At 35.3% G+C, this 12,763-nt stretch overlaps 1 protein-coding gene across 7 annotated transcripts in view; it reads left to right on the top strand.

The window, feature by feature from the left end:
• Positions 1-8,624, top strand: part of SLC4A7 (solute carrier family 4 member 7) — a 118,971-nt gene extending 110,347 nt beyond the window's left edge. For 5 of the 7 annotated variants that reach the window (XM_070455271.1, XM_070455265.1, XM_070455266.1 and 2 more), the window contains 2 exons: positions 2,429-2,536; positions 4,410-8,624. In XM_070455271.1, the coding sequence (XP_070311372.1) occupies positions 2,429-2,536; positions 4,410-4,491 (190 nt within the window). In that variant the 3' untranslated portion in view covers positions 4,492-8,624. The remainder of the gene's footprint in view (positions 1-2,428; positions 2,537-4,409) is intronic. The other 2 variants (XM_070455268.1, XM_070455267.1) reach the window with 1 other exon arrangement.
• Positions 8,625-12,763: the final 4,139 nt, after the last annotated feature.

Raw genomic sequence — 12,763 nt, 5'->3', positions numbered from 1 at the left:
TTAGAAAGTATATAGGTTCATTCATTGACCAGTTAATGGAAAATGTTAATATCTAATTCTCTTGCTTCAACCTTTTTTCATTTTTAACTTTATAGTTTTTACAGAGGTCACATTTGGACTCTATGTGTTGATTAGTTTTGACAAATGAATTCACAAGTAATTTTTCTCTAATACTTTTTACTATTAATTTTTATCATGGGTATTCTTTGTCACCTTTCATGATTTACCCTCAAATTTGTATATATCTTAAATGTCAAGTATAGACATTTTAATATATCCATGTACAATGCTCTGCTTCTCTAGACTCTGTAAATGTTTGTTAAATGAATCAGTGTACTGAGTTTGTGCTAAAAAGACTGTGCAAGTGGAAGTGTTAGTTGCTTAGTCGTGTCTGACTCTTTGCAACCCCATGGACTGTGTGGTCCACCGGGCTCCTCTGTCTGTGGAATTCTCCAGGTAAGAATACTGGAGCGGTTGCCATTCCCTTCTCCAGGGCATGTTCCCAGCCCAGGGATGAAACACAGGTCTCCTGCATTGGAGGCAGGTTCTTCAGCATCTGAGCCTCCAGGGAAGTCCACAGGGTGTAGGAACCGCCATGGTAGTTACTAGTGACTCAGCAGTCGGCTGAGATGTTGGCCACTTAATTTCTGTAGGTCCTGCATTAGCTTTTCCTTACCCTGATTACACATGGACCTTGACAAATTTAAGTGGAGTCCATACTTACACTTTCTGATATTTAACAAAAAGAATGGGTATACATATGTATATTTACTTTTGTCTAATGATGACATGAGCCATGATTAATGCCATTTTGCTTAAAACTTGGACATCCAAAATGCCAGGAATTGGCTGACCTGTTTGCCAGAACTTTAAGTCTGCTTGCTTTGGATTTGTGTGTGTGTGTGTGTGTGAGTCACTTAGTCATGTCCGACTCTGCGACCTCATGGACTCTAGCCCGCTGGGCTGCAGTGGAATTCTCCAGGCACGAGTACTGGAGTGGCTCGCCATTCCCTTCTCCAAGCTTTGGATTATATGCCATGAAAATGAAGTAAGATAACTTAGCAACAAAGGAAAGCATTTGGAAACCGTGAAGTCCTACAAAATATGAAAATAATTTATTGAATGTAGACAAAATTGTTTCCATTTAGTTTTTATTTTGGAAGGAAACAAAATGTCTACTTTCTTCAGAGGGGGAGTCTCAATTTCTACTAATGGGAAAGTAGAGAATTGGTAGAGAAGAAACATTTAGAAGCTAGAAAGTGTTTGAGGAATTTCTCTCTTCAATTATTGGAAGTTGGCAACTGAGCAAAAAAACCTTTTCTTGGGGTATACTGGTTTTCAGGTACCACCGTGGTGAATCTGGGTGTCCAAACGTGTGCGCTTGTAAAAACTTGACTTGGTGAAGCAGCCTTGGAGACTTTCCCGTGATTCTGTCACTCATTTCTGCAGTCTTACATCATCAATGATGGGCAGACTTAATGTGTGAACAAAGGACTGCTCTATAGCCCTTTATAACCTGGCTGCCACCACAGTGTTAATTTAACATCTATTTTGACATTTGTATTCATTGTTTGTTTGCATGAAATATTTTTCTTTGGGTGAAGCAAAAGGACTGGCAAGTGTATTTCTGTTAACTTCCTAGTACTTTCATGTAACTTGTGACTGACAGCCTTAAGCCCCAGATTATTTATGGATGTCTTCATTACTGGATTTGGGGCCTTGAGGTAATTTTTGCAGTATTTCATAGAGACACAGTATAATTACGTTTGTTTCTTACAATGAAAGGAAGTGTTTTGTTCTATGGATTTTGATAAAATTTTATATATTAATAGTAATACTTTGAGGCTACCATATTACTGATATGGTAATAATCAGCTAAAAGTGGTACAGACAAACCTTTTTGGTATTTTATCTGTTGAAGTATTTTAATTTCTAATTTTAAAGCATCCCATTTCCCAGAATTCTTTTTAATGATTTTTTAAAACTATGAAAAAAATGTTTTAAATCCTAATTGTTACTTTATGTACTTTGGATAGTTGTTTGCTGCAACTGAAATTTGTGCAGATTATGAAAGTTTCTAATTGACTTGATGCTGTGTCACTTTTTATATTTAAAAGCACATTAATATATTCTTTCCTGTTATTTTAATAGTATACTTATAGCCAAGATTACCACCTTTGGGCATCATTGCCAAGTTAATTAGTCTCATTCCCAGTTTTGATTATAAGGAAAGATGCAATTCCCCATGAGACCTTTATAATAGAACTCGAAAGTACTGATATCTTGCTGGACCTTGGTTTAAGTGCATGGCAAAGAGTTTTCTCAATTTTAAGCTGATGAAAGCAAATATTATGTAGATAATAAGAATGACAGTATTAATGCTTTTGAAAGTACACAATACTAACCAGAAAGTGTATTTGTTCTTCAGTGTTGATCCCTCAGTTGTTAACATATCAGATGAAATGGCCAAAACTGCACAGTGGAAGGCACTGTCCATGAACACTGAGAATGCCAAAGTACCCAGACCTAACACGAGGTAGCTGTAACAATTTATGCATTTTCTAACTGTAGTGGCTTCTAGTTTACTTATGGATAGCTATTTAGAAAACCATTCAATTTAACTCAATTTGCATAATTTATATTCTCCTTCCTTAACAAAACCAACATTTTTTTCTTCCTCTTTTCTTTCTTCCTTTCATCTGTCCATCATTTTACTGTGTACTGGAGCAGATACGGGTACTGATTTTTTTTTGTTGTTATTTTTTACATTTATAGTTGCCTACTTCAAAAAAAAGAATTGGTGTTATTTTTTAATAAAAATAAATATATACATATGGAATAAATATATAAAAGATCAGAAACCATATAAAGAAAAAAAATTACTAGGGATTGAATACTAAAATAGAGTGCTGCCTCAATTATGCTCTGATGGTCCCCCCAAAATATACCTTGTTTTGTTTTGTTTTGTTTCAGCCTACTATATCTTCTGATTTTCCTAGAAGATACTTGTAAGAAATGTAATCCCTGATTGTAAAGGCCATTTAGTTTTATAATGAACCATGTCTTACACAACTGTTTCATAACCTCTTAACGTTTCTTGTTATGTAATAACTTTTTCTTTCTTTCTCCCTCACTTTAAGACCTAAACTTCATGAATTCTGACTTGATAATCATGAGTACTTTAACCCCTCATGTCTCTGGAGAAATTAGATATTATCCTGTTGAATACTCTAGTCATTTAGAGTCAACAGAAACTTTGTGTATACTTTGTTGCAGACCCTGTGTTAGATGTCAGTATATGCTGTGTGGCTGTCAGATTAAAACTTGCAGGCGAGCAGTCACAGGTTTTTCTCCATCTTTCCCTGCCTCCTTTAGAATTTTGCTTCTGCTTAATCTTTGTTACCAGATTTTTTTTTTTTTTTTTGCTTTTCTCCCATCATTTCTTGAGTTTTAATTCTCTCAGCTAGACTGTTTCCTTCACTTATATATATGATCTCAGAAGTTTTAAAGTTAAACTTTTTGTCATTTTGGATTATTTCATGCAGCCCAAATTTCACTAGATACTCTTAACTTTTAGTAATTTTCAACTCCTGTCAGCACCCCTGGCCCTGAATGTTAGTATAAAGACCTTAGACTAATATTATTTTATCTTTTGTAAGTACTTCTGCCTTTCATTCAGGTTGCCCCTCAATTAAAAATAGCTTAGAAGGAAAGAGAATGTTTTATTATGTTGTTCAACAGAAAAATGTTTGAGGTGTCTTCCTTCAATTGTCTGGAGAAGGAAGCAAACTATAGCTTGTTTCTATATTTTGAAGAATGTTCAAAGCCCAGATGTTCTTGTTATAATTAATCAGTTAAGTCCATATACACAAAATCATTGTTTCTGATACTAACTTAAAGATGTAGAATCTTGTATTTGTGAACTAAATTTAGAGAGATAAGGTTTGTAGATTTGTTGCATTTTATAGGAAAGTATTTGATGTTTATTTATATTGACAAAGATTAAATAATGTTTTAAATATTAAATATTTAAATAATTGTTTAAATTTTTTAAATTTGATCAAATAAATAATGTGTCAGTAAAAGTCAAATGTTATAACTGTTCATATATAAAGTAAAACTATTAAGTCAAGCATAGTCATCGTACCCTGACCAATTTTAAGTTGTAAGAAAATGTGAATTTCAGTGGCAAAAATATCTATTAAAAAGCTAAGACTTTTTAATATTTGCCTTTGGGCATCACAGTTTACTGATATGAAAAGAAAGCAGTAAGATAGTAATAGCAACTGGTATGTTTATAGTATAAATAGACATCTCAAAGGCTATTAAGGATATTTACTGTTGGCCATGTTTGAATGTAATATCTGACCATTTCAAAATTACTTATTCTCATTCTTTGTTTTAAATAGCCCTGAAAAACCTGTAAGTGTGAAAATAAATTTTGAAGATGAACCAAGAAAGAAATACCTGGATGCTGAAACTTCCTTATAGATTTGAACCAAGAGGAATCATATATATAGATAGATTAGATACATATACATATATGTGTGTGTGTATGTATACGGTGTGTGTTTCGCGTCACTATATATAACAATATTGTATGTCGTGCCCCTTATGCGTGACTACTGGGGTTTTTTCCTAAAGTAATGTCTGAAGTTTGTTAGGAGCATCATGGAGACTGTGTTTGTAATGAAATGGTCTCTTGGAAGTGAGGTACATGGTTCTTAATCAAATATTTATTTTTCTGTTGGAAGTTTTTTATTTTTCTGTTCTGCAGTAGAAAAATGTGGGGAAATGCATTGTCTTTTCTTTAAATCTATTCTTTTAAAAAATAATCTTTATTTAAATCAGTGGCAGATCATACCAGCCTTAAGTGATACGTGTTTTGTCGATACTTTTACATGTTTTCCTTGAGCTGCTAGGAATGTGCCCACACGGCTTCCCTTCTGCTCGTGCAGTGAGGGGCGAGCAGGGCGCTGTGCCCGCGCTGGGGCGCGGAGGCCGCTGCGCCCCTCGTCCCGTGCGCGCCCGTCACATTTCACAGCTGATGGGGACCTTCTGGCTGCGGGGGTGCAGCAGGGGGACTTTCTAGATCAGACCTACAGCTTTCACCTTTATATTTTTGAAATTTATTTTAAACCTTAAAACCTGCACATCTAGGTTTCCATTCTGATAAACAGGTAAAATTGCAAGTGGTTTTATAATTTAACCCTCATTCCAGTCATTAGTTAATGAATTTTAAAAGCTATAAAATACCAGCTTAAACTAGTTAAACTCTGTTGCCTTTATAGAATTTTTTTCTGAATCCTAATACCCTTTTAGAGCCCCATATGCCCACTCTGTTCTCTACCTTTGCTGTCTTTTATGTAAAATGTGGTTTCGTTTGTATCAGGTTCAAGTTCTTGATTATTTTTCTGTAAGTATGATTAAATAATCAGGAGTCAGAATTCTCTTAAGTGGGTTAATGATCAGTATTACTTTATTAAGAATTACCTTTCATTTTCTCTTTACGTTGTTCTTTCTGCTGTATAGGTAATATTTAATAGATTGTTATCTGTGATTTCATTTTAAGATATTTAATTTATTTTAATTGATATGATGCTTAAATGTTATATAAACATTTGCAAAGATGACACATATAGAGTAAATTTAATGTAGATAGTTGGTGCTCACTTGCCTTTATGGTTTATTATCTGAAAGCAGTTGATAGATTTTACATCTTTGATATAAAGCACTGCCATATTTGTATTTTAAAAGAAATTTAGACTTACTATGTATATAGCTCAGATTAATGACATTCTTCCTAGTTTGTGTTTGTGTGTTTTATTTAGATTTTGATTTTCTGAGCTGTCTTTTTAACTTCTAGCAAATCTTTTTAGTCATCTTTTATATACTTTTTAGCTCCATATGAAATAAATAAATGTTGTTCTTGTTAAGCCTGTAGGACTGGATGAATGGGGTTGTGAAACTGATTTGGCAAAAGGATGATTTCTAAAAACCAAACAAGTATTGAGGAGCCACTGAAATACTGAAAATAATAACATGAATGTTAGGATGAAAATTTCAATGAAATTCCAATGCTCTCTTTAATCAGTTCTAATCAAAGTACAAAAGTATGAAGAATTGATCTCATAGAAGAGCATGAGCGATGCCCAAAGCTGATGTTTTAGCAGTTCTAGCAATCCATTCCAAACTACTTAACATGAAATTTCCACATCTAAGACCATGGTACCCAATTCTAGTTAAAATAATGGATTCACCGTCTGCCTCATGGGAGGCTGGAAATGTAACTCATTTTCTTTAGCAAGTGTAGCTGGCATCTTTTGGTGCCACCTGAAGAAGAGATGCAGTGGTACTTGGTGAGAGAGTGTTACCCATGGTGCTTGTTACTGTTATGAGCTTCCAGTGAAGTGAGTCCTTTTTGTTCATAGCAGCATAATCCTTTCCAAAGACCCCAGTATTTGCTGCTGTAATTTTGTAAACTGCCCTGATTAACCTGAACAAGACGATTTCCTCACATCATTTCCTTGGGTCTGGACGTCATAGGGGTAACAAAATGTGCTTATTTTACAGGAAGTAATTTTAAAATTTAAACTGAAAACTACTTGGGATCATAGTGTTTATGTGATTTTGTTTAATTATGAAAACTAGTTGTCCAGTGTCCGAAAAACCATGACTTGCAGAATGCTTTGCACTCCATGTTTTTACTATTTTTAATTGTAAAATAGTTTCTGCTTTCTTTTGACTACTTGACTTACAAAATGATCTGATATGACTACTCCACTGAAAAGCAAAGCTAATTCATGTTTAAGTAATAGCTTGTTTTATGTGGCTATGATATTTTCCCACTGTTTTTGGAAAATGACCATCATGGATAGCATTCTTTGAAAGATAGTGAAAACTATAATTTAATACATATATTGATTTTTAAATGTTGCCTTAAATGCATATAGATGAGCAGTAGTGATTGCTATGTACTAATTTACCTCAAGGTGCAAAAGTATTAATAAACCTGTGCATATTCCACTTATAAAATAAATTCATAGAAACAGCCCTGCACTTCCTCAGATGCCTTGGTTTCCAGGACAGAGCTCAGAGCTGCTGAGTACCCGGGCTGCGGGGCCACTCAGGACATTCTTTCTTCCACCTGTTTTATTTATTATAGACATCTGTTTACAGAGACTAGTACCATCCTCATGTTGACCATCTGAAATTTAGTTTCTTTTGAATGCTATTTCACTCTAAAATTGCAGCTTTGGGGAAGACAATGAACTCTAGTTACTTCCTTGTGATAAAAGGATGATGCTCTATATTCTCTAATACTAGATACACAAAGTGAGGTGCATGATCTGTGTAATGGGTGTTGTATAGTGTGAGTGTGCCTGTGTGAATGATATGGTCAATCATAAATCTCTCAAGTTGTTTTAAAAAGCTGTGGCATATCATTGTTCATATTTGCCAAGTCTATAAAATGTGTAGGACAATTTTTTACGTGCTAATGCATGTATTTATAAAGCAGATTTCTTTACCACTCAAAATTACTAACTTTTGTTTTATTCATCTAAAAATACATTTCTGTTTCTTCCACATACCCAAAGTTTATGTATATATGTAATAGCTTTATAACCTTTTCTTTTCACAAAATGTAGGTTCGAAATTCTGTAAAAAGAAAAATGGTTTCTGAAACAGAGGTATGACACCAGAGCTTGCCGGTTTTAAAGGATTGTATCATGTACAACAGTTATGTAAATGTGCTCACCAGTGTAACATGTGAATCCTGTTTTAAAATGCTCAGATTTCGGATGTATAAGCCATTGATATAACATTGTAATTCAAAAATGTTTAAATTAAATAATTTAATGTTTTAAATTTATTTATGTAGGTCACATCATTGTTATCATATGCAATAGAACTATGTGAACTGTTTTTTGGTTTAGTCCAACAACTATTTATTTTTTTAGAAAGTTAAAGACTTTAAGGACATTCAAAATTTTAAATAGTGTTCATAATTCAGAACTTGGCAATTTTAATGTAAAGTTGGTTCTTTTCTAACTTCAAAAAGTAATGTAAGTGTCAATAGTTGGAAATGGAATCACCTAAAGATCATTTTTTAAAATTTAATTTAATTAGCATATATTGACTTCTGCAGTTGACTTAGAGTATTGTTAACAGTTGTTTTTTTAATCAGATTTTTGTGCATTGATTGATTTTTGTGTTGTGGTTTTTCTTTTGTTACTTTCATATTAAAAGGGTTTTTTTTGGTTATTTTGTGTGGGGGGGTTATCTTCCAGTGTTTGCTCCATTTAAATAAATAGAAATTGAATTTTATTGTTCATTTATACAGTATTTGATAGCTTCGTATAATAAGAACAGTACAGTTCTAATTTTTATGACTTTTATAATTATCAATACAGTGATATTTTCTATTATAATAAAATCCAAAGTAAATTAAGCATTTAAAATGTAGAACTGATATTTTTAATCTATATGAAGTACAAGTATCTACCAGTCTATAATGTGAATAATCCTGCTTTTCAAATCTGTTTCATAATATTAGAAGAAAACTATTTTTTTGGAGATGTTATTGAAGTTGGAAGAGCAATAAAAGTCTACTGAATCAGTCACTGGATATTGTCTTTACTTTGATATTAGAAGAGCACCCCCCCCCCAACCTACATGAGAGGGGATGGAGAAAAAGCAAGTGATTTCTATTTCCTGCCTCCTAATTTTCCTGTGCTTTAGTAAGCAGGAGACAGAAAAGAGGAAACAGTGAGAGAAGAAAATGAAACAAAATAGTGTGTGTTTCACAGTGATTTTGTGACAGTTAAGAAATAATGAAATTAAAGCCCTTTATGATAGGCTGGTCCATTATATTCCCTATTTTAAGACACATCTGTTTAGAGTGAGAATTTTACAATGTGAAATGTAATAAACACACATTGCATGATGTGTAATGAGCATGTTGATACTTAACTCACATATTCAGGCGTGCTTTTCTTTTTTGTTTTTAGCGATTAATTTTATTATGAATTTTTTTTTTTTTTTTTTTAGTTATAGCCAATGATAGGGTTTGGTCTGTCTTCCATTAGGCACATAGGGAGCACTTCTTCCTGTGTTTTCTGGACTTGGTGTAAGGCTTCTGATTTCCCACAGTGAATATGATAACCTTCGGGAGTGAGATGGAAAAAAGTGCTTAAGGTTTTGGAAGCTTCATTTGAAAGTTCTGTTTACATTTACTTGAAGAAAGAAATATTTTTTGTCAATTTATTATCCCTAGCTACAGAGCTTTGAGATCTTTGTGGGCATTGAGGGTGGGGAGAAGAAAGAAAACTGAGTTTCCCACTCATTTTTGTTTGCTCTTGCTCCTCAAGGCAGGTCTGATCTCTGCAGCATCAGTTCTGTGACCTTCACATCACTAACTCTGCTTTTCATAAAAACATTCCTGTTGTTTGGGAAGCCTTCCTTTCTGTTTCTCTGCTGCTCTTTCAAAGCTCAGTGTAAGCTGTGTATTTTCTTCCAGCTGTGCTCTCCCTCGTGCTGTCTGCTGGAAGAGCATTTTCCTGCCTCCACTCACGACTGTGTGTCTGTGTTTAAAACACCCTCTGTTTTTCTTCTTTTCCTAGACCAGTGGTCTAGGGGTATTTTAGAAATTTGGGGAATTGTTTTTTTTATGTGTTCTTGTTGATTCTAAATATTTCAATATCTATTTAAGGTACTTTTGTTTGTTCCTTATGTTACTTCTGACATTGTACTATTTTACTTTTGAACATGTGATCTACGTGATCTGTGGATTCACATTAGGATAGTGCAAGGGGTGTTCAAAAACACCAGTAGGGCATTGGAAGCCTCACGGACTTGGACCCCACCAGGCCAGCCGTGAGCTTGACGCAGGCTGCGCGCTCTCTGCCCTTCTCGGTGCAGGCGCACAGGGCGGGTGGGCCCCACCCAGGCGGGCCTGCTGCTCGCCGCCGCCATGGCCCCTTGGTCCATTCCCCCGATCATCTGTGTGACAGCCACTTATACTCAGGGGTGGCCAAAACATCAAGATTTTATTTTAAGAAATAGGAGAAAGAGAAAGATGGGAAACGCATTGCCTATTCTGATAAAAGTTCAGAGCAGTACTTTTGTCTCCTGCTTAATATTTAAAATGTCTCTAGAGGATACCTCTGCTCAGCATCAGTCTGCCTTCTCTGTCACCTTTTTGTTTTGATTGGTCACATTGTTTCTGCTGATGGTATGTTCTCTTCAGTTTAATTAGTTCTGCTACATTTCCCTGAATTTGCTTTTCATCTCACCTCTCTGTATTTTCCAAAATGGTACCTTACTGTTTTAGTTAGTAAAAAATATCTTCAAGTACTCAGATCAAAATGTTGTTACTCTGTTGGGTCTACTTTTCATTATTATTGAGAGCAGAAAAAAAACATCAGGCTAAGCATTTACTGAATTCATCTTAAATCAAGTTTTGTGACATTTAATCACCGCACTAATTAACATGCCCATGGGGGCTTGGAGCTATATAAGATGGGATTGAATTGTTCAGGGAGCAGCATGGTGGTTAAGGCTGGGCTCCAGATTGGAACTGTTAAGGTCTTCCCTGCCTCCATCAATTACCAGCTCTGCTATGGGCCTCTTAGCTCTAAACTAGGATGAGAAATAACCAGACGATGTGAAGAGTAAGTCAAACAATGAAAGAATTTGGAACAGTCCCTGGCACAAAATAAACACTCAATACTTTTCATTTTTTAAAGCTTCATAATGTGTGCACACTCATCTCACACGTTAGTAAAGTAATGCTCAAAATTCTCCAAGCCAGGCTTCAACAGTATGTGACCATGAACTTTTGGTAGTTCAAGCTGGATTTAGAAAAGGCAGAGGAACCAGAGATCAAATTGCCAACATCCTTTGGATCATCGAAAAAGCAAGAGAGTTGCAGAAAAACATCTAATTCTGCTTTATTGACCATGCCAAAGCCTTTGACTGTGTGGATCACCACAAACTGTGGCAAATTCTTAAAGAGATGGAAGTACCAGACCACCTGACCTGCCTCTTGAGAAACCTGTTTGCAGGTCAGGAAGCAACAGTTAGAACTGGACATGGACCAACAGACTGGTTCCAAATAGGAAAAGGAGTACATCAAGGCTGTATATTGTCACTCTGCTTATTTAACTTACATGCAGAGTACATCATAAGAAACGCTGGGCTGGAGGAAGCACAAACTGGAATCAAGATTGCCAGGAGAACTATCAATAACCTCAGATATGCAGATGACACCACCCTTATGGCAGAAAGTGAAGAAGAACTAAAGAGCCTCTTGATGAAAGTGAAAGAGGAGAGTGAAAAAGTTGGCTTAAAGCTCAACATTCAGAAAACTAAGATCATGGCATCTGGTCCCATGACAAATAGCTGTGGAAACAAACAGTGGCTGACTTTATTTTCTTTGGCTCCAAAATCACTCCAGATGGTGACTGCAGCCATGAAATTAAAAGATGCTTACTCCTTGGAAGGAAAGTTATGACCAACCTAGACAGCATATTAAAAAGCAGAGACGTTACTTTGCCAACAAAGGTCCGTCTGGTCAAGGCTATGTTTTTTCCAGTAGTCATGTATGGATGTGAGAGTTGGACTATAAAGAAAGCTGAGCGCCAAAGAATTGATGCTTTTGAACTGTGGTGTTGGAGAAGACTCTTGAGAGTCCCTTGGACTGCAAGGAGATCCAATCAGTCCATCCTAAAGGAAATCAGTCCTGAATATTCATTGGAAGGACTGATGCTGAAGCTGAAACTTTCAATACTTTGGCCACCTAAATTTAAGAACTGACTCATTGGAAAAGACCCTGATGCTGGGCAAGATTGAAGGCAGGAGGAGAAGGGGACGACAGAGGATGAGATGGTTAGATGGCATCACTGACTCAATGGACAGGAGTTTGAGTAAACTCCAGGAGTTGGTGATGGACAGGGAGGCCTGGTGTGCTGCAGTCCATGGGGTCGCAAAGAGTTGGGCACGACTGAGCAACTGAACTGACTGAATGACTTTATTTCTCACAAAAATGAATTCAAATATATTTGTCTTCTTTTTCTAAACTTTTTCATGGGCAAGTCCATTTAAGTTTCCCCTTCTTTATAAAATGAGACTTGATCCTACTCTGGTTTTGTTTCAGTAGGCTGAACACAGCTACCTTATTACTAATTTTTCATTACGCATGTTCCTTATCCATTTATGCATGGATGTGCAACCTTAGGAAGGATTGTATAGACTATCATTTATAATAAATTGTACATGTTCTTGTTCCATAATGATTTATCCTAGTTTTTCTGATGTGAGTTTGCTATATAAGAAGATAGTGGTGGAAATTCTTTTCATGGATAGGTAATTCAGAAACCAACCTCATAAGTTACCTTGTTTCATGAGAATGGCCATAAAACAACACTGAAATCAGTAATGTGATTTATAAGTATACCTTAAAGAGTCCAGATACAATGCTGGAGTCACTTTTCTATAAGCATGGAGTACAAACAATTTTTGGTTTATTTTACCTGAAACCTCTATGATCATAAGATAAAATGAATAAATTTTAAAAATTGCAAAGGAAAACAGAACACAGGATTAAGGATTTTGAACAGACAGTTATGAAGGAACTAGCTGAGTGGAGGAGAGAAGTTTGCAAACTTATCCTCGGCAAACCTGTGGATAAGAATAGACTTATCTAATGTCCCATGGGAAAACCTATGTTTCAAGAAGTCAGCATACCCAATGTGATATATAT

Source organism: Odocoileus virginianus, chromosome 26 (assembly GCF_023699985.2).
Source record: "Odocoileus virginianus isolate 20LAN1187 ecotype Illinois chromosome 26, Ovbor_1.2, whole genome shotgun sequence".
Lineage (NCBI taxonomy): Eukaryota > Metazoa > Chordata > Mammalia > Artiodactyla > Cervidae > Odocoileus > Odocoileus virginianus.
The sequence above is the reverse complement of the archived record's forward strand: the minus strand, read 5'-3'. Positions and strand labels throughout refer to the sequence as shown.